Source organism: Gorilla gorilla, chromosome 10 (assembly GCF_029281585.2).
Source record: "Gorilla gorilla gorilla isolate KB3781 chromosome 10, NHGRI_mGorGor1-v2.1_pri, whole genome shotgun sequence".
NCBI lineage: Eukaryota > Metazoa > Chordata > Mammalia > Primates > Hominidae > Gorilla > Gorilla gorilla.
In genome coordinates, this window is record NC_073234.2 from 125,920,704 (window position 1) to 125,940,519 (window position 19,816).

At 41.0% G+C, this 19,816-nt stretch overlaps 1 protein-coding gene across 7 annotated transcripts in view; it reads left to right on the forward strand.

The window, feature by feature from the left end:
• The window catches only part of RAD9B (RAD9 checkpoint clamp component B), a 47,119-nt gene that overhangs the window by 4,624 nt on the left and 22,679 nt on the right, over positions 1–19,816 (forward strand). For all 7 annotated transcript variants that reach the window (XM_055359029.2, XM_055359033.2, XM_055359031.2 and 4 more), the window contains 6 exons: positions 5,913–6,012; positions 8,176–8,282; positions 11,801–11,907; positions 11,998–12,062; positions 12,918–13,040; positions 15,288–15,522. In XM_055359029.2, the coding sequence (XP_055215004.1) occupies positions 5,913–6,012; positions 8,176–8,282; positions 11,801–11,907; positions 11,998–12,062; positions 12,918–13,040; positions 15,288–15,522 (737 nt within the window). The remainder of the gene's footprint in view (positions 1–5,912; positions 6,013–8,175; positions 8,283–11,800; positions 11,908–11,997; positions 12,063–12,917; positions 13,041–15,287; positions 15,523–19,816) is intronic.

Here is a 19,816-nt window from a genome sequence, read left to right on the forward strand (position 1 = left end):
AGTGCAATGCCGCCATCTCAGCTCACTGCGAGCTCCACCTCGTGGGTTCAAGCAGTTCTCCCGCCTCAGCCTCCCAAGTAGCTGGGATTACAGGCACCTGCCGTCATGCCCAGCTAATTTTTGTATTTTTAGTAGAGACGGGGTTTCACCGTGTTGGCCAGGCTGATCTCAAACTCCTGACCTCAGGTGATCTGCCCACCTGCCTCGGCCTCCCAAAGTGCTGGGATGAGACACTGCACCTGGCCTGAGCCAGGCATGAGCCACTGCACCTGGCCTGAAGTATTATCTTACCTGTCACTGTAGAAGTACTGTAAGATGATCGGTATTATTTATTTTTTTGACTTGTCACTGGCACAAGCTTTGCCTGCATACAGCCTAATTTTTTTCAAATATCCGTATGAATTCAAGCAATTGGTTGTTCTAAAATTTACTAGCTGCTTGAATATATATGTGTATTTTATATATATATAATATATGTATTAAATATAATATATAATATATGTATTAAATATAATATATAATGTATGTATTAAATATAATATATAATATATGTATTAAATATAATATATAATATATGTATTAAATATAATATATAATATATGTATTAAATATAATATATAATATGTGTATTAAATATAATATATGTATTAAATATATTATATATGTATTAAATATAATATATTATATATATGTATAATATATACATAATACATAATATGTATACATATATACATAATATTATATACATAATGTATAATATATATACATATATATATTCATTTTGAGATGGAGTTTCGCTCTTGTTGCCCAGGCTGGAGTGCAATGGCATGATCTTGGCTCACTGCAACCTCTACCTCCTGGGTTCAAGCAATTCTCCTGCCTCAACCTCCTGAGTAGCTAGGATTACGGGCATGCTCCACCATGCCCAGCTAATTTTGTATTTTTAGTAGAGATGGGGTTTTACCATGTTGGTCAGGCTGGTCTGAAACTCCTGACCTCAGGTGATCTGCCGGCCTTGACCTCCCAAAGTGCTGGGATTGCAGGTGTGAACCACTGCGCCTGGCTGTATTTCTTAATTTAATCTTACATTTATTATAATATATTTTAATTTCAGCATATATTTATAGTCTTTAAATTGTTTCCTATAAAATACTAATAATTTAACATTATTTTTTCCTTCTCTGAACTTCAGTTCATTTAATAGCAGAATGATTCAAAGAGCATGATTAAAAGCATAGCAAGCCTTGACATCACAAAGATGTGGGTGTAAATTCTTCTCCACTTCTTATTAGTTTTGGGACAGTGCATAAGCTCTCTGAATCTTCATTCCTTACTGTGAAGTGGAGATGATCATGCCTACCCACAAGTTACGGGGTGATTGTGAGGATGAAGTGAGATCACATATGTAAAGTACATACCGCAGTACCTGCCCCAGGGGGAGTACTTGTTAGTGATTGCTGTTACTATAATTATCCTCTTTCCTTATCTCCAACTAGATTTTAGACAGAAAGTGAATACTTGGTATTCAGTATCTCTCAAGTAGCTTACTTGAATCATGTCCAGTAAGTATTTGTGATTGGTTAATTATTTAATGGTTTTTATAGGGTAGTTATATGATACTATGCTTTAGGTTACAAGTAACAAATAAAAACAGACGGTGCAACTCAAACTAGCTTAAAAAATAAAGTATTGGCTCATGTAAACAAAAAATTCAAAATTAAGTCACAGGCATGGTTGTTTTTGTTTTTGTTCTTAATTTTTGTAGAGTCAGGGTCTTGTCATGTTGCCCAGGCTGGTCTCAAACTCCTGGGCTCAAGCAATTCTCCTGCCTTGGCCTCCCAGAGTGCTGGGATTACAGGCATGAGCCACGGCCATGGTTTGATCCAGGGTGCAGCTTCTTTTCTTTTCTTTTCTTTTTTCTGAAACAAAGTCTCACTCTGTCACCCAGGATGGAGCAGGATGGAGTGCAGTGGCGTGATCTTGGCTCACTGCAGCCTTGACTTCCCAGACTCAGGTGATCCTCCTACCTCAGCCTCCAGAGTAGCTGCGATCACAGGAGCGTGCCACCATACCTGGCTAATTTTTTTATTTTAATTTTTTTGAGACGGAGTCTGGTTCTGTCGCCCAGGCTGGAGTGCAGTGGTGCGATCTCAGCTCACTGCAAGCTCCGCCTCCTGGGTTCACGCCATTCTCCTGCCTCAGCCTCTCGAGTAGTTGGGACTACAGGCGCCTGCCACCATGCCCGGCTAACTTTTTTTTGTATTTTTAGTAGAGACCAGGTTTCAACTTCTTAGCCAGGATGATCTCGATCTCCTGACCTCGTGATCTGCCCTCCTTGGCCTTCCAAAGTGCTGGAATTACAGGCATAAGCCACCACGCCCGGCCCTAATTTTTTATATTGTTTGTAGAGATGGGGTTTCACCATGTTGCCCAGGCTGGTCTTGAACTCTTGGGCTCAAGTGATCTGCTTGCCTCAGCCTCCCAAGTGCTGGGATTACAGGAATGAGCAACCATGCCCACCACACCTGGCTAATTTTTTTTTCACACCTGGCTAATTTTTTAAAAAATTTTAATAGATAACAAGGTCTCACTGTGTTTCGGAAGCTGGTCTCAAACTCCTGAGCCAGGCAGTCCTCTTGCCTCAGCCTCCTAATGTGCTGGAATTACAGGTGTGAGCCACCATGCCCAGCCTGGGATGGCAGTCTAAGATGAAGGAGAAGTGTGAAAAAATACCGGTTGAGGGTGTCTAGTGTGTGCTTATAAGAAAAAGGGAAGAAAACAAGTAGCAAGAATAGAGCATTGGGGATGACAAAGAAAAGACACTTCTCAGCTTGCACATCCTCAGCAATACCAATATTCACTTGATTCAATTATTTGTTATACAGGTATAAACACACTTATATATGCATAGGTTATTTCTAAAGAACACCTAAGAAACTGGTAGCAGTAGTTGCTTCTGTGTAGGTTCTAGGGTGGCAGGAGTCAGGGATGGAGGGTGACTCACTCTCACTGTTCTTTTATATCTTTTGCATTTTGTCCCATGTGCATCTATTACCTATTCCACCAAAAGTAACTTGAAAATATTTTTTAAATACGTAAAATATGTCATCTTTTGAGCTTTGTGTCTTCTCAAAACAGCAGTCACAGTGATCCCTTTAAAATAGGTCATATTATGTCACTTCAGTGCTCAAAACTCTCCCAGTAGCTCCCCATTTTACCCAGGGTAAAAGCCAAAGATCTCAGAATGGCCTATAAGATCCTCCATGATTCAGAAGCCCTGGCATGTTTCCTCCTCAGGGTGTATGCCCTGCTCCCTTGCCTACTGTTTTATTCATTTATTTTCTTGCTATCTAGCTCCCCTCTGTAAAATGTCAGCCCTGTGAAGACAGATTTTTGTCTGATTTGTTCTCTGCTAGTTCCACCTCCTAAAATAGTCCCTTATGTGGTAGATCACAAAAAAAATTGTCACCAATTATCTGCAGCCCCTCCCTTCAATACCTGGAGTATGTTTCCTCATTTTGAATTTCACCCGGCCTTAGATTTGCTTTGATACCGGTAGAATGCACCATAAGTGTTATTGTGTGAGTTCCGAGCTGAGTCCTGTCAGCTTCCACTGTTGCCCTAAGAACCTTTCCACCAGCATGAGAACAAGCATGGAATAGCTTTCTGGAGGATTAAAGAATAGGTGAGAGGCCTTAGCCATCTCAGTTGTCCCAGTTGAGGCACCAGACATGAAAGTGAGGCCATCCTAGCTACCCCCACAGGGATATTGTGAGGATCAGAGAGAATGTATGTAATATGTATGCTACAGTTCCTGGCACATAGGTTCATACTCATTATTGCTACCTCTCCTCTTCCTCTAAAAGGACAATAATTCAGCCTCGGCAACATGGAGAAACCTTGTCTCTACCAAAAATACAAAAATTAGCCAGGTGTGGTAGAGTGCGCCTCTAGTCCCAGCTACTGGGGAGGTTGAGATGGGAGGATCACTTGAGCCCAGGAGTTGGAGGTTGCAGTGAGTTGAGATCACACCACAACAGTCTAGCCTTGGCAACAGGTTGAGACCCTGTCAAAAAAAAAAAAAAAAAAAAAAAAAAGGAAAGAAAGAAAGGAAGAAGGAAGGAAGGAAGAGAGAAGAGAAGAGGAGAGAAAAGAAAAGAAAAGAATTAACAAACCAGATGTTGAAATCTGTCAAAAGTCCTGTTTAGAAATATCAGTCCTGGATGGAGGGTACTGAAAGAGAGTAGTAGAGATATGATCTGTAGTCTGCAATCACTATTTTACACGCAATTTAAGAAACTACCTGTATTTTGGAGATTTCTTAAAAAACTAAAAATAGAAGTACCACATGATCCAGCAATCCCACTACTGAGTCTTTATCCAAAGGAAAAAAATATATATCAAAGAAATACCTACATCCCTGTGTTTATTGCAGCACCATTTATAATAGCAAAGTTACGGAATCAACCTAAGTGTCTATTAGTGGACTAATGGATAAAGAAAATGCAGTATATATACACAATGGAATACTATTTGGCCATAAAAATAATGAAATCTTGTCATTTGCAGCAACATGGATGGAACTAGAGGTCACTATGTTAAGTGAAATAAGCCAGGCATGGAAAGTCAAGTATTGCATGTTCTCACAATGTGGATGCTAAAAAGTTGATCTCATGGAGGTAGAGAGTAGAATGGTAGATACCAGAGGCTGGTAATGGTGTGTGGGTGAGTATGAAGAGAGGTTGGTTAGTAGGTACAAACATACAGTTAGGTAGAAGGAATAAGTTCTAATGTGGGGTAGCAGAGTAGGGTGACTATAAGTTAGCAGCAGTGTATTCTGTGTTTCAACGTAGCTAAAAGAGAGGACTTAAAATGTTCTTAACACATAGAAATCATAAATACTTGAGGTGATGGACACCCCAAATATCCTGGCTTGATAATTACACAGTCTGTGCATGTAACAAAATATCTGTCACAGGTACCCCATACATTTTTTCTTTTTTTTTGAGACAGAGTCTCGCTCTGTTGTCAGGCTGGAGTGCAGTGGCATGATCTCGGCTCACTGCAACCTCCACCTCCTGGGTTCAAGTGATTCTCCTGCCTCAGCCTCCCAAGTAGCTGGGATTACAGGCGCATGCCACCACGCCCGGCTAGTTTTTTATATTTTAGTAGAGAAGGAGTTTCACCATGTTGGCCAGGATTGTGTCTATCTCCTGACCTCATGATCCGCCCGCCTCAGCCTCCCAAAGTGCTGGGATTACATGCGTGAGCCACTGTGCCTGGCCTTTTTTTTTTTTTTCTTTTTGAGACAGAGTCTCACTCTGTCACCCAGGCTGGAGTGTACAGTGGCACAATCTTGGCTCATGGCAACCTCTGCTTCCAAGGTTCAAGTGATTCTTGTGCCTCAGCCTCCCAGGTAGCTGGGATTACAGGCATGCACCACCATGCCCGACTGATTTTTGTATTTTTAGTAGAGACAGGGTTATGCCATGTTGATCAGGCTGGTTTTGAACTCCTGGCCTCAAGCGATCCACCTGCCTTGGCCTCCCAAAGTGCTGGGATTACAGGCATGAACCACCGTGCCTGGCCACATGTACCCCGTAAATATTTTAAAATACCATGTATCAATAAAAATATATTAACAAAAAAAGAGAAGAAGGAAACTTCCTGTATTTCAAAGGAATCTGGGAACTCTCCTGCCTGATTGGTCAGAAGGTATGACATATTGCTTGGTGTCCACTAGGGAGCGATAAACACATTTAATTAAGGAATAGTGCTTCTCCAAGGTATATGCACTTGCCAGATAGTAAATGTTACTTTATTACTTTAATTTGGCTGTGAAACTTAAAGACTTCTTTAATTTGTTAGTTTTGTACTTAAAATTATTAAGAGGTGGCTTTATTCTTTTTAAGGTATTAAAAGAACTCATAATATATGTTTTCAAGAAAGTCAGCCTTTGCAAGTTATTTTTGACAAGAATGTTTGTACTAATACGCTAATGATTCAACCAAGGTAATGAGTTCTCTGTTGTCAGTTTTTTTCACCTGAATACAGTATGATCTTGGAGTGAAGAATCAATGCCCTAGAGCTTTTCAGTCAGCACATTTTTTTTTTTTTTGATATGGAGTCTCGCTGTGTCGCCCAGGCTGGAGTGCAGTGGCGCGATCTTGGCTCATTGCCAGCTCCGCCTCCCGGGTTGACACCAGTCTCCTGCCTCAGCCTCCCGAGTAGCTGGGACTACAGGCGCCCACCACCACTCCCGGCTAATTTTTTTGTATTTTTAATAGAGACGGGGGGTTTTACCGTGTTAGCCAGGATGGTCTTGATCTCCTGACCTCGTGATCCACCTGCCTTGGCCCCCTAAAGTGCTGGTATTACAGGCGTGAGCCACCACGCCCGGCCAGTACATTTTTTTTTTTTTAAGCTGAAATTTGACTTGGAGAAATCACCATACAGGGACAAGAGGAAACTTTGTTAAAGATAATAGTGGATAATAACTAATGGTAGCTATAATAATTTAGTGACCCAAGAAAGTTCTAAAAACACCCCATCAGTGGCTTTCTATATCAAGTTGCATTTATATGGTTCTTGTCTGAATCTTAAAACACAGAGCTTGAGGAAATTTTAACATTTTTTATGTGAAATGATTTTGGCCCTAAGTATTAACAGTTTTTTCCTCTAGATAATGAGTAAGGCATATATGTCTTGAAATTTGAAACTTGAAACCTGTTATTTGAAAGTGCATCCAGTTTTCAGTTCAGCTGTAGCATTAAACATTAATTAACATTACTTTGTGAGCCAAATGATATTTTATCCATATTGTTTTTATATTATTATTATTATTATTATTATTATTATTATTGAGACAGAGTCTCCCTCTGTCGCTCAGGCTGGAGTGCAGTGATGTGATCTTGGCTCACTGTAACCTCCACCTCCTGGGTTCAAACAATTCTTGTGCCTCAGCTTCCCGAGTAGCTGGGACTACAAGTGCAAGCCACCATGCCTGGCTAATTTTTGTATTTTTTTGTAGAGACGGGGTTTCGCCATGTTGCTTAGGCTGATTGAGACAAACTTCTGAGTTCAAGTGATCCGTCTGCCTTAGCCTCCCAAAGTACTGGGATTACAGGCGTGAGCTACCACATCTGGTCCTTTCCTTCCTTCCTTCCTTCCTTCCTTCCTTGCTTCCTTGCTTCCTTCCTTCCTCCCTTCCTTTTTGAATTGCACATTCATGTTGTCATTTTTTTTGTATCAAATTATTTGGTATCTTGTATAACTGCCCCCGCTTAACACTGGAAAAGTTCCCAAATGAATTTTGTAGGTGTTCCTGACATTTTGATATCAAGAAACACCGTTAAACCAATGTCTAACATCAGATTAACACCAAGATTACATAAATTCTAAGAATTTTATTTTTATCTTAATAATATCTCAATGTCAAAAGGAGTGCAGAATTTATAATACAATAATAAAAAGACAACCCAGCTGTAAAAAATAAGTAAAGGATTTTAATAGTAATTTCTTCAAAGAAAATGTCAGTAAGCACCTGAAAAGATGCCCAACATCATTAGTCATTAGGGAAATGCAAATCAAACAATTTTCAATCTGTGAATTATGTCATATGGGAATTATATCTCAATAAAACTGTTTTTGAAAAAAGGAGCCAGAATAAAAGGGCATTTGGGATGTCAAGAGAACCTTGAAAGCAACAGGTAACAGTTGAGGAAAGGAGCAAAGGGAAAGAATATAGGCAGCAGGCTGCTTAGAAACCTCTGCCCCCACGTCTAGGTCTCCAGCATAATTCACCTGAGTTGTTTTTGAACAGCTTCACTTTCCAGTATCTCCCTTTACAGTATGATCTAGGGCATAAGTAACTGGGCATACAAAAACATATAATTAAAGATATTTTATTCTGGAATTTTGTTTGTACTGCAGCGTTCATGTGTTTTACTAAGGATATATTTTGCTATTCTCTTGGCCTTCAAATGAAGTTATAATTTTAAAATATGCTGAAAATATAGCAGCTATGTATAAGAAAGAAGGTAGGAGTTTGGGTAAATTTTTCTAAACCCAGGCCAAGTAATTATTTATTTCCAGATTAGAGATTTGAGTCCCATTTAATAAGGTATGTCTTTCTGTTTTTCAAATAATGTTAATACTGTTCTTTACATTTTATAGATTGCTTGCTGATGCCATTGTTCTTTTTACATCAAGTCAAGAGGAAGTTACTCTTGCTGTTACTCCACTGAATTTTTGCCTCAAGAGTTCTAATGAGGAATCAATGGGTAAAGATTGTATCTGAAATGGTGTTTTGATGGGTTATTACTTCCTGTCTCTCGATTACTAACCATACTGCAAATATTAGTGACATAATTTTATTCCTGTCTAAAAAGCAGTAAGATGTAGAAAGGTTGGAAAAAGCTTTAAGAGATCCAACAAGTTTAACACAATCAGCAATTAAAATATTTGGCTTTGAAATTCAGGGTGTTTTAAAATTAGGAGAATGGGGCCAGGTGCTGTGGCTCACGCCTGTAATCCCAGCACTTTGGGAGGCTGAGGCAGGTGGATTACCTGAGGTCGGGAGTTCGAGACCAGCCTGGCCAACATGGCGAAAACCCATCTCTACTAAAAATAAAAAAATTAGCTGGGTGTGGTGGCTCAGGCCTGTAATCCCAGCTACTCAGGAGGCTGAGGCAGGAGAATCGCTTGAACCCGGGAGGTGGAGGTTGCAATGAGCCAAGATTGCACCATTGCGCACCATTGCACTCCATTGCCTGGGTGACAGAGACTCTGTCTCAAAAGAAAAAAGAAAATTTGCTACGGTCTTTTGGCACAAGCTGTTTGAGACTCTTTGACCTTAGATAATATGTTTTTGGTGACAGCAGTAAGGAGAGGATACAAAGGAAAGAACTAGTATTTTAAAGTGAAAAACCAGGGCTTAAGTTGGGTCACATGACTTTTGTAGTGTTTGTGCCAGGTTCTGTTCTAAATAGTTTGCATTTATGAAGTCATTTGATCTTCATAACAACTCTAAGATGTATGTAGGTACTATTATTATCCCCATTTTACATATGAAGAAATTGAAAGCACATATAAAGCACATATGAAGCAGTTGGACACTTTGGGATGCTGAGGCAGAAGGATCACTTGAGGGGAGTTACCAGCCTTGGCAACATAGTGACACCCCATCTTTACAAAACATAAGAAAAATAGCCAGGCATGGTGGTGCACACCTATAGTGTCAGCTACTTGGTAGGCTAAGGTGGAAGGATTGCTTGAGCCCGTGAGTTTGAGGCTGCAGTGAGCCATGATTGTGCCACTGCACTCAAGCCCAGGCAAGACAGCAAGATCTTGTCTCAAAAAAAAAAAAAAAAAATTGAAGCACAGAGAAACTGTGGCTTGCCTGGTGTCACAAACTGCCTAGTGAAAGGGTCTGTTTTATGTACCATCATGCCATCTCTGAATAAAGATGGCCATTTAGTAGCCAGGAGAAACTGTCCCTTGTGAGTAGCTTTCTAATGAAGTTATAGTTACAGTTGACTGGCAATCTAGTTGTTTAATCTTATTATTAAACTTCTTCTATGCTAGTATATTAGGAGTGACATGAGCCTTCTTGTTGGAGATGAATGTATATTTAAGACATTGTTTGATCCTTTAAAAAATATATCATTTGGCTGGGCGCGGTGGCTCACGCCTGTAATCCCAGCACTTTGGGAGGCTGAAGCAGGCGGATCATGAGGTCAGAAGATCGAGACCATCCTGGCCAACATGGTGAAACCCCGTCTCTATTAAAATACAAAAAATTAGTGGGGCGTGGTGGTGCGCACCTATATTCCCAGCTACTTGGGAGGCTGAGACGGGGGATTAATCACTTGAACCTGGGAGGCGGTGGTTGCAGTGAGCCAAGATCACGCCACTGCACTGCAGCCTGGCGACAGAGCAAGACTCTGTCTAAAATAATAATAATAATAATAAATATGTATATATATATATCACTCAATCTTTGTTCTTACTACCTATATAATTGATATTCATTGAAGAAAATTAAAAATACAAAAAAAATTTTTTAAGTCACCTGATATCCCACTATACAGAGATAAGCACTTTTAATAGTTGGGTATATCTCCTTCTATACTTTAGATCTCACAACAGGAGATTGAGTGAAGATAATTAAATACTATGAAACTATTAAAAGTAACATTGGCCAGGTACAATGGCTCACCCCTGTAATCCTAGTGCTTTGGGAGGCTGAGGCAGGATTGCTTGAGGCCAGGAGTTCAGACCAGCCTGGCCAACACAGCAAGATCCCATCTCTACAAAAATAAAAAATTAGCCAGGTATGGTGGCATGCACCTGTAGTCCATGCTGCAGCAGCTGAGGCAAGGGGATCACTTGAGCTCACGATTTCAAGGTTGCAGGTGAGCTATGATCATGCCACTGTATTACAGCCTGGGCAACAGAGTGAGACCCAGTCTCAAAAAAAATTAATGAGCCGGGCGTGGTGGCTCATGCCTGTAATCCCAGAACTTTGGGAGGCCGAGGAGGGCTGATCACCTGAGGTCAGGGGTTTGAGACCAGCCTGGCCAACATGGTGAAACCCTTTCTCTACTAAAAATACAAAATTAGCTGGTGGTGTGTGCCTGTAGTTCCAGTTACTCAGGGGGCTGAGGCAGGAGAATCGCTAGAATCTGGGAGGTGGACCTTGCACTGAGTCGAGATCACACCACTGGACTCCAGCTTGGGCAACAGAGTGAGACTCCATCTCAAAAAATAATAATAAAAACATTAAAGTAATGTTATATGTGTATGTATAAATACATTCCTTTCTCTCTCAGGGTATGTATCAGAGAGGTTTAATGAAGCAGTTTTGTAGTAGAAAACACAAAACATTGACACACACACACACACACACACACACAAATAATTATAAAAATGTGCTTATTGACATGGAAAAATAGCCAAGATATATTGATATATTATTGGGTAGATTATGAAATGGTATGTAGGGTAAGATCGTACTTTCATTTAAAAATATGGCCAGGCGCAGTGGCTCACGCCTGTAATCCCAGTACTTTGGGAGGCTGAGGCGGGTGGATCACGAGGTCAGGAGATCGAGACCATCCTGGCTAACACAGTGAAACCCCATCTCTACTAAAAGAAATACAAAAAATTAGCTGGCTGTGGTGGTGGGCGCCTGTAGTCCCAGCTACTCGGGAGGCTGAGGCAGGAGAATGGCGTGAACCCGGGAGGCAGAGCTTGCAGTGAGCCGAGATTGTGCCACTGCACTCCAGCCTGGGCAACAGAGTGAGACTCCATCTCAAAAGAAAAATAAAAAAGTTAAAAATGTGCATGTAAGTGGCACATGCCTGTAGTCCCGGCTATTCAGAAGACTGAGGCAGAGGATCACTTGAGCCCAGGAGGTCAAGGCTGCAGTGAGCTGTGATCATGCCACTGCACTCCAGCCTGGGCAACACAGTAAGACCCTGTCTCAAAAAGAAGAAAACAAAAAATTTATTAATTAACTTAGATAAGAAATCTGGTATTTAAACATAAACAGTTTAATTTATGTGAAATGGACTTATAGACCCTGAATCATTGGGTAGTTTAAGAGAAATGTAAAATATTAAATTTCTCTTTTGAACAAAGGCATTTAAAAATAGCATACAGATATCAGGTGGGGAAGTTAGGGTACGTAGGGCAGGAGGAAATGGGATGGGATTTGGGAGACCAGAAAAATTCTTTTTTCCTCTAAATTCATCTCTGGAACTAATTTTATTCTTTATTTTCCCATAATATTAAACAGATTTGAGCAATGCTGTATACAGTGAGATGTTTGTTGGCTCAGATGAGTTTGACTTCTTTGAAATTGGAATGGACACTGAGATAACATTTTGTTTCAAAGAATTGAAGGTAAATAAAGATTTGTATCAATTTAAAATTCAAATTTTCACTGTAAGTTTTTATAAGGATTTTAAGTTTGTTTTTTCTTTTCTTTTTCAGGGAATGCTGACATTTTCAGAAGCTACACATGCTCCTATATCCATTTATTTTGATTTCCCTGGGAAGTAGGTCCTTGAGAATTTTTCTGAGCTTGTTTCTTTTGTTTTATATCAATAACAAAACCTTTTGGATCACTTTGAAATTAATTAACACCTCAGGAATACCTAAACTTTACTATTAATACTTATCAAAATAAAATTTTGAAAGATGCTAAAACATGGCATTTAAAATTTTATTTTTTCTTTTTTCAGACGGAGTCTCACTCTGTCGCCCAGGCTGGAGTGCAGTGGCATGATCTCGGCTCACTGCAGGCTCTGCCTCCCGGGTTCAAGCAATTCTACTGCCTCAGCCTCCCAAGTAGCTGGGATTACGGGCGTCTACCACCATGCCTGGCTAATTTTTGTATTTTTGGTAGAGACGGGGTTTCACCATGTTGGCCAGGCTGGCCTTGAACTCCTGATTTCAAGAGATCCACCAGCCTCGGCCTCCCAAAGTGCTGGGATTACAGGCGTGAGCCACAGCACCCGGCCTACTGTTTTTTTTGTTGTTGTTGGTTTTTTTTTTTTTTTTTTGAGATGGAGTTTTGCTTTTGTTGCCCAGGCTGGAGTGCAATGGTGCAATCTCAGCTCACTGCAACCTCCGCCTCCCAGGTTCAAGTGATTCTTCTGCCTCAGCCTCTTGAGTAGCTGGGATTACAGGCATGCACCGTCATGCCCGGCTAATTTTTTTTTTTTGTATTTTTAGTAGAGATGGGGTTTCTCCATGTTGGTCAGGCTGGTCTCAAACTCGCAACCTCAGATGATCCACCCATCTTGGCCTCCCCTGTTTCTTTTTAGTCCATAATTAAGTATCATTTCTAATGTATTTCTAATGTCCATCAGAAAATGAGTGTCACTGTTGCTCTGACTTGGCTTTTTTAGACCTCTGGCTTTGAGTATTGATGATATGTTAGTGGAAGCTAACTTTATTTTGGCCACATTAGCTGATGAACAAAGTAGAGCATCTTCACCACAGTCACTGTGTCTTTCACAGAAACGAAAAAGGTAAGACTGTGTTTTAACTTCTTTATTACTTGGGACAAGCCATCATAATCTTATTTTGAAATAATTCACTTGCATTCACTTAGGAAACAATTGAGGAGTGAAATATTAGTTAACAAATTTTGACTGAATACAGAAGAGCTGTAGTGAAACTTACCTGTAGCATAGAAACATCACCAATCTCGTGTCAGATATTTACTTTTTCTGTTCTGACCAGAATTGAACAAGACTGTCTGATTTATCTGTGTTGTTTCCCAGAACTCAATTCCAATTTTTAGTTTTTGTTGTTGTTGTTGTTGTTGTTATTGTTTTAGACAAGGTCTCACTCCCATTGCCCAGGCTTGAGTGCTCTGGTGCAATCTCAAGTCACTGCAGCCTCCCATTTCCCTGGCTCAAGTGGTCCTCCCACCTCAGCCTCCCAAGTAGCTGGGACTATAGGCATGTGCCACCACACCCAGCTAATTTTTTGTATTTTTTTTTATAGAGACAGGGTTTCACCATGTTGCCCAGGCTGGTCTCAAACTTCTGGGCTGAAGCCATCCACCTGCCTCAGCCTCCCAAAGTGCTGGGATTACAGGTGTGAGTCACCACATCGGGCCTTTAGTTTTTTTTTTTTGTTTTTTTTAGGGGTAATATAGTGTTTTCACAGGAAAGTCTATATTCACTTCCTAGAACTTTTGCTCAGATATAGGGATAGCCATTGCTTTCTTGCTTTCTTTTTTGTTTTTTTTGTTTTTTTGAGACAGAATCTCACTCTGTTGCCCAGGCTGGAGTGCAGTGGCATGATCTCGGCTCACTGAAACCTCCACCCCCTGGGTTCAAGCAATTCTCCTGCCTCAGCCTCCCTAGTCGCTGGGATGACATGTGTGCACTAACACGCCTGGCTAATTTTTGTGTTTTTAGTAGAGACGGGGTTTCACTATGTTGGTCAGGCTGGTCTCGAACTCCTGACCTTGTGATCTGCCCGCCTCAGCCTCCCTAAGCGCTGGGATTACAAGCATGAGCCACTGCGCCTGGCTTTTTTTTCTTTCTTAATTTCTTTTCTTTTGGGGGAAGAATGATGCTTTATTGTAAAAGTTATTTCAGGAAATTTGGAAAATAGAGAAAAGTACAAAGAAGAAAATAAAACTTACTCATAATTGCATCACCCAGAGATAGCCACTGTAACATTCTGGCTCACTGCATTTTCTTTCAGACTTAATTTTGTGTATACTTGTATTTTCAAATTTTTAAAAAAAATTTTTTGAGACAGGGTCTCACTCTGTCACCCAGGCTGGAGTGCAGTAGCACAGTCATGGCTCATCATAGTCTCAACCTCCCAGGCTCAAGCTCCACCTCAGCCTCCTGAGTAACCAGGACTACAGGCACCTGCCACCACACCCAGCTAATTTTTGTGTTTTTTGTAGAGATCGGGTTTTACCATGTTGCCCAGGCTGGTCTCTTAACTCCTGGGCTCAAGGAGTCTACCTGCCTCGGCCTCCCAGAGTGCTAGGATTACAGATGTGAGCCACTGCACCCGGCCTATCCTTGTATTTTAAAACAAGATTAGGATCATAGAGCATATGCGGTTTTGGTATTGTGGGTATGTTTCAGTATCACTGATAATGACTTGAAAACATTATTCTTTTTTTTTTTTTTTTTTTTTTTTAAGTCAGAGTCTCGCTTCGTCACCCAGGCTGGAGTGCAGTGGCGCCATCTCAGCTCATTGCAACCTCCGTCTCCTGGGTTCAAGCAGTTTTCTGCCTCAGCCTCCAGAGTAGCTGGGATTACAGGTGCCTGCCACCACGCCCGGCTAATTTTTTTGTATTTTTAGTAGAGACGAGGTTTCACCATCTTGGCCCTGCTGGTCTTGGACTCCTGACCTCGTGATCCACCCCCCTTGACCTCCCAAAGTGTTGGGATTACAGGCGTGAGCCACCGTGCCCGGCCGAAAACATGATTCTTAATGACTGTACACAATTTTATCATGTAGATGTATAGTAATTTACTTGACTTTTCCCCTAACTTGCTCCTGTTACCATATCACAAGATATTCTATGCACAGTGAGTTGCTTTACTGAAAGATTGTCTGTCAAGAGAATTTATAAATGATCATATATATAAATTTTAACTTGCAACAATTTAGTTCCATGTATTTCAATATATTCCCTAATCCAGTCCTATCATTGTCATCCCACATTGTCCATTAGTTATATAAAAATATATTTCACAATAAACAGTTCATTCATTTAATGCCTATTAATACCTCAGGTCAGATCTGATTGAAAAAAAGACTGGCAAAAATGTAACTGGCCAGGCCCTGGAATGTATTTCAAGAAAAGCAGCACCAAGAAGGCTTTATCCTAAGGAGACTCTCACAAACATATCTGCATTGGAAAACTGTGGCAGCCCTGCAATGAAAAGAGTGGATGGAGATGTCAGTGAAGTATCAGAAAGCAGTGTCAGCAACACAGAGGAAGTGCCAGGGTCTCTGTGTCTCAGAAAGGTAAAAGCATTGAGATTGAACCACATCTCAGTCAAGAATTCTCATCTGTCTCCCTTTGCAGTCTTCCTCCCCAATCCCCACCCAGCCATGTTCTGAAAATTGATTTTCTTATTTTTTGATAGGGGAAAAGTGAAGCTAATCTGAATTATAGAATGAAGAAAAGTCTGATAGAGAAAAGTCTGATTTACAGAATATCAATAGAAAATAGTTAAATTGTTCAGTCAGTAATTTCTAACAAAGCATATTCAAGTAGAGATTTGGGTCACTTGTTTCCAAGAATAAATTATGATTTTTTATGGTATATTCTATCTTGAATAACAATAATATGCTGAGGTCATATAAATAATTTGTTTCCTAAAATGTTTCCTTCTAATTTTATTTTCAAATTTGTTTGGTAAATCTTGTATTCATAATAGTACAAACGTAAATTTCATCCCAACAAATATCACAAATTCCTTCATAGTGGAGTCCCAGTTAAAAACATCTTATTCTATAAGATAGATGATAAGCTTCACAGAATGCTGTAGTGTTAAACCTTACGAAATCTACTGAACTGAAGGTAAGCAATGTATTAGAAACTGAAGTATCTCAAATATTGATAATCCTAATTTTACTTGTTTAATGTTTTGTTCAAGCTTGTTTTGCTGTTGTTATTGTTGGTTTGGAGATATGAGTTTCTTAGTTAGAATTAGAAATTTGAAAGCAAAAATAATATTTTTGAAAGTTACCATCACCATCTTGGCTGGGTGCAGTGGCTCACGCCTGTAACCCCGGCCCTTTAGAAGGCCAAGGAGGGAAGATCTCTTGAGGCCACGAGTTCAAGACCAGCCTAAGCGACAGAGTGAGACCCCATCTCAACAAAAATTTAAATATTAGCCAGATATGGTGGCTGTAGACCTAGCTGCTGAGGAGGTTGAAGTGGGAGGATCTCTTGAGCCCAGTAGTTCAAGGCTTCAGTGAGCTATGATCGCACAACTGCACTCCAGCCTGGGCAACAGAGTGAGACACTGTTTCTTAAAAAAATAAAAAATTCACCATATTACGCTGTATATGACTTTTAGGGCAGAATTTGATTAGTAAACTGGACTTAGTTTGATACCGTAGGTGTTTATTGAGTACTTGTTATATTCCCAACACTTAGGGCAATTTTCTCTTCCTGTATGTTACTAAGTTGGCCATAAAATGAAAACTGAAATTTGTGTTCTCATTGTACAAAAGCATTGTCCCCTCCTATTTTTCTAGTCACACATATTGTACTTACTTTTTCACAGGCAACAACAGAAATCATCTTCCTGCTGCTTCAGGTCCCTGAAATTCACTAAGATTGCCAGTTTCTTTGCTAGAGAAAATGACATTTAGAACTTTAATCTCCATGAGCACCATTACAGCACTCTTTACTCCAAATTTCCTATTGTGTCACCAAATTCTTGAAAGAAGGCTCTATTTTTAAAGGGAATTATTTGCCTTAATGTGGCAAACTCCTGCAAAGCTGAAATTACATTATGGGTAAATGATGTAGACCCTTATCATGTTCTGCCTGAAATTCCATGGGCTTCCTGCCATCCTCTGTGCCTCTGTTCTCCTTCACCCTGCTTCTCTTCCACAGTGTACTCATAGATTTTTGTCCAAACCTGAGGTCTACAGTGAGGCCCAGGGGTTCAGAGCCCTGGCTCTAGAGTTCACATGCCAAGGTTCAAACCTCTCTCTTACCATGTATTAACTGCGTAACTTGGACAAGTTATTTATTTTGCCTTCAGTTTCCTTAGTAAAATGGGGGTAATAATAATTATGCCCACTAAATGGAATTGTAAAGATTGAGCTAAAGATGCAACAGGCACATGGTCAGTGCTTGATAAAATTTAGTTATTGGCTGGGCACAGTGTCTCATGCCTGTAATCCCAGCACTTTGGGAAGCAGAGGCGGGCGGATCACGAGGTCAGGAGTTCAAGACCAGCCTGGCCAAGATGGTGAAACCCTGTCTCTACTAAAAATACAAAAATAAGCTGGGCATGGTGGCGGGCGCCTGTAATCCCAGCTACTCAGGAGGCTGAGGCAGGAGAATTGCTTGAATCTGGGAGGCGGAGGTTGCAGTGAGCTGAGATCGCACCATTGCACTCTAGCCTGGGCGACAGAGCAAGACTCCGTCTCAAAAAGAAAAAAATTATTGTTGTTACTTATCACTCTCTTGCTTTTAAAACTCTTAGATTGGCCGGGCGTGGTGGCTCATGCCTGTAATCCCAGCATTTTGGGAGGCCGAGGTGGGCAGATCACAAGGTCAAGAGATTGAGACCATCCTGGCCAACATGGTGAAACCCCGTCTCTACTGCGAATACAAAAATTAGCCGGATATGGTTGGCCAGGCTGGTCTCAAACTTCTGGCCTCAAATGATCTGCCTGCCTTGGCCTCCCAAAGTGCTGGGATTACAGGCATGAGTCACTGTGCCTGGCCTCCACATTTAATATTCAGTATAACAGTACAATGATCATTTCATTGAACAAAAATCAGAAAATACAAATAAGAGATAATCACTTCAAATATTTTGATTATTACTCTGCCTTTAAGACTTTCTTCTTTTTATTTATTTGGTTTTTTTTAGACAGAGTTTCATTTTCGCCCAGGCTAGATTGCAATGGTGCAATCTGGTTCACTGCAACCTTCACCTCCCGGGTTCAAGTGATTATCCTGCCTCAGCCTCCTGAGTAGCTGGGAATACAGGCGCCAACCACCACGCCCAGCTAATTTTTTGGTATTTTTTTAGTAGAGACGGGGTTTTACCATGTTGGCCAGGATGGTCTCGATCTCCCGACCTCAGGTGATCCATTCGCCTTGGCCTCCCAAAGTGCTGGGGTTATAGGTGTGAGCCACTGTGTCTGGCCAATTTTTGTATTTTTAGTAGAGACGGGGTTTCACCATGTTGCCCAGGCTGGTCTCAAACTCCTGACCTCAAGTGATCCACCCTCCTTGGCTTCCCAAAGTGCTGGGATTACAGGTATGAGCCACTGCACCCAGCCCGCTTTGTCCTTTACTTTGACATTTTAGTAGAATGTCCTAACTTTGGGTTTTTTCTGTGTTTCCTCATGATTCAATTTAAACTATGTGTTTTTGGTAAGAATTCAACAGAGTAATAATGTTGGGTTCTCTTTGTACATCGTATCTGGAGGCACAGGTTGGTTTTTCTCCATATTGGTGGTGGTAATTTCCATCATATGGTCAAGGTGGTGTCTGCCGGCTCTCTACTATATAGTTACTGTTTTTCTTTTAGCAACTAGTAAGTATTTTGTGGAGAGATACTTTGATACTATGTCTCACTCTGTTGCCTAGGCTGGAGTGCAGTGGCATGATCTTGGCTCACTGCAACCTCTGCCACTCGGGTTCAAGTGATTCTCCTGCCTCAGCCTCTCGAGTAGCTGGGATTACAGGCGCCTGTCACCACACCTGGCTAATTTTTGTAGTTTTTAGTAGAGACAGGGTTTCACCATCTTGGCCAGGCTGGTCTTGAACTCCTGACCTCGTGATCCACCCGCCTTGGCCTCCCAAAGTGCTGGGATTACAGGCGTGAGCCACTGCACCTGGCCACGCCCAGCTAATTTTTGTATTTTTTTGGTAGAGCCAGGGTTTCACTGTGTTGGCCAGGCTGGTCTCGGACACCTGACCTCAGGTGATCCACCTGCCTTGGCCTCCCAAAGTCTGGGATTATAGGCATGAGCCACCGCACCTGGCCTGCTGTGGATTTTTTATTAAGTTTAAACTAGAAGTTATACACAGCTCTCAGGGGCATCAAAATAGGGACAATATGTATATTAGTAAAAAAAAAAAGATTTTATAATTCTCTTCCTACCCAACTCATATTAGACTTGAAGTTAATTTCTGGTTGCATGGGTATTCTCAAGCTTCCTCCATTAGATTACTAGACATGGAGAAGGGCCCCATTATCCAGCCATATGAGACTTACAGGCTGAAGGTGGGGACAAGGGAGGGTAGCAAATAGCATTTACTCTAAGCCAGTAGCAAATTCAGGGCAGCTCTCAAAGATTAAAGAAAACCTCAGCTTTCAAGTCTCATATAGCACCACAAACATTATCAAGAGCTATTTGCACGTGATGATATACACTGAACAGACACAGGTGCTATATTTCGGTCTTTTCTAGCCTTAGGTTCTTGACCTTGGTGAAGACTAGACTCTTTAGAGGCAATTGAAACCATGCCTCCAATTGGCCAGGCACGGTGGCTCATGCCTGTAATCCCAGCACTTTGGGAGACCGAGACAGGCAGATCACGAGGTCAGGAGATCAA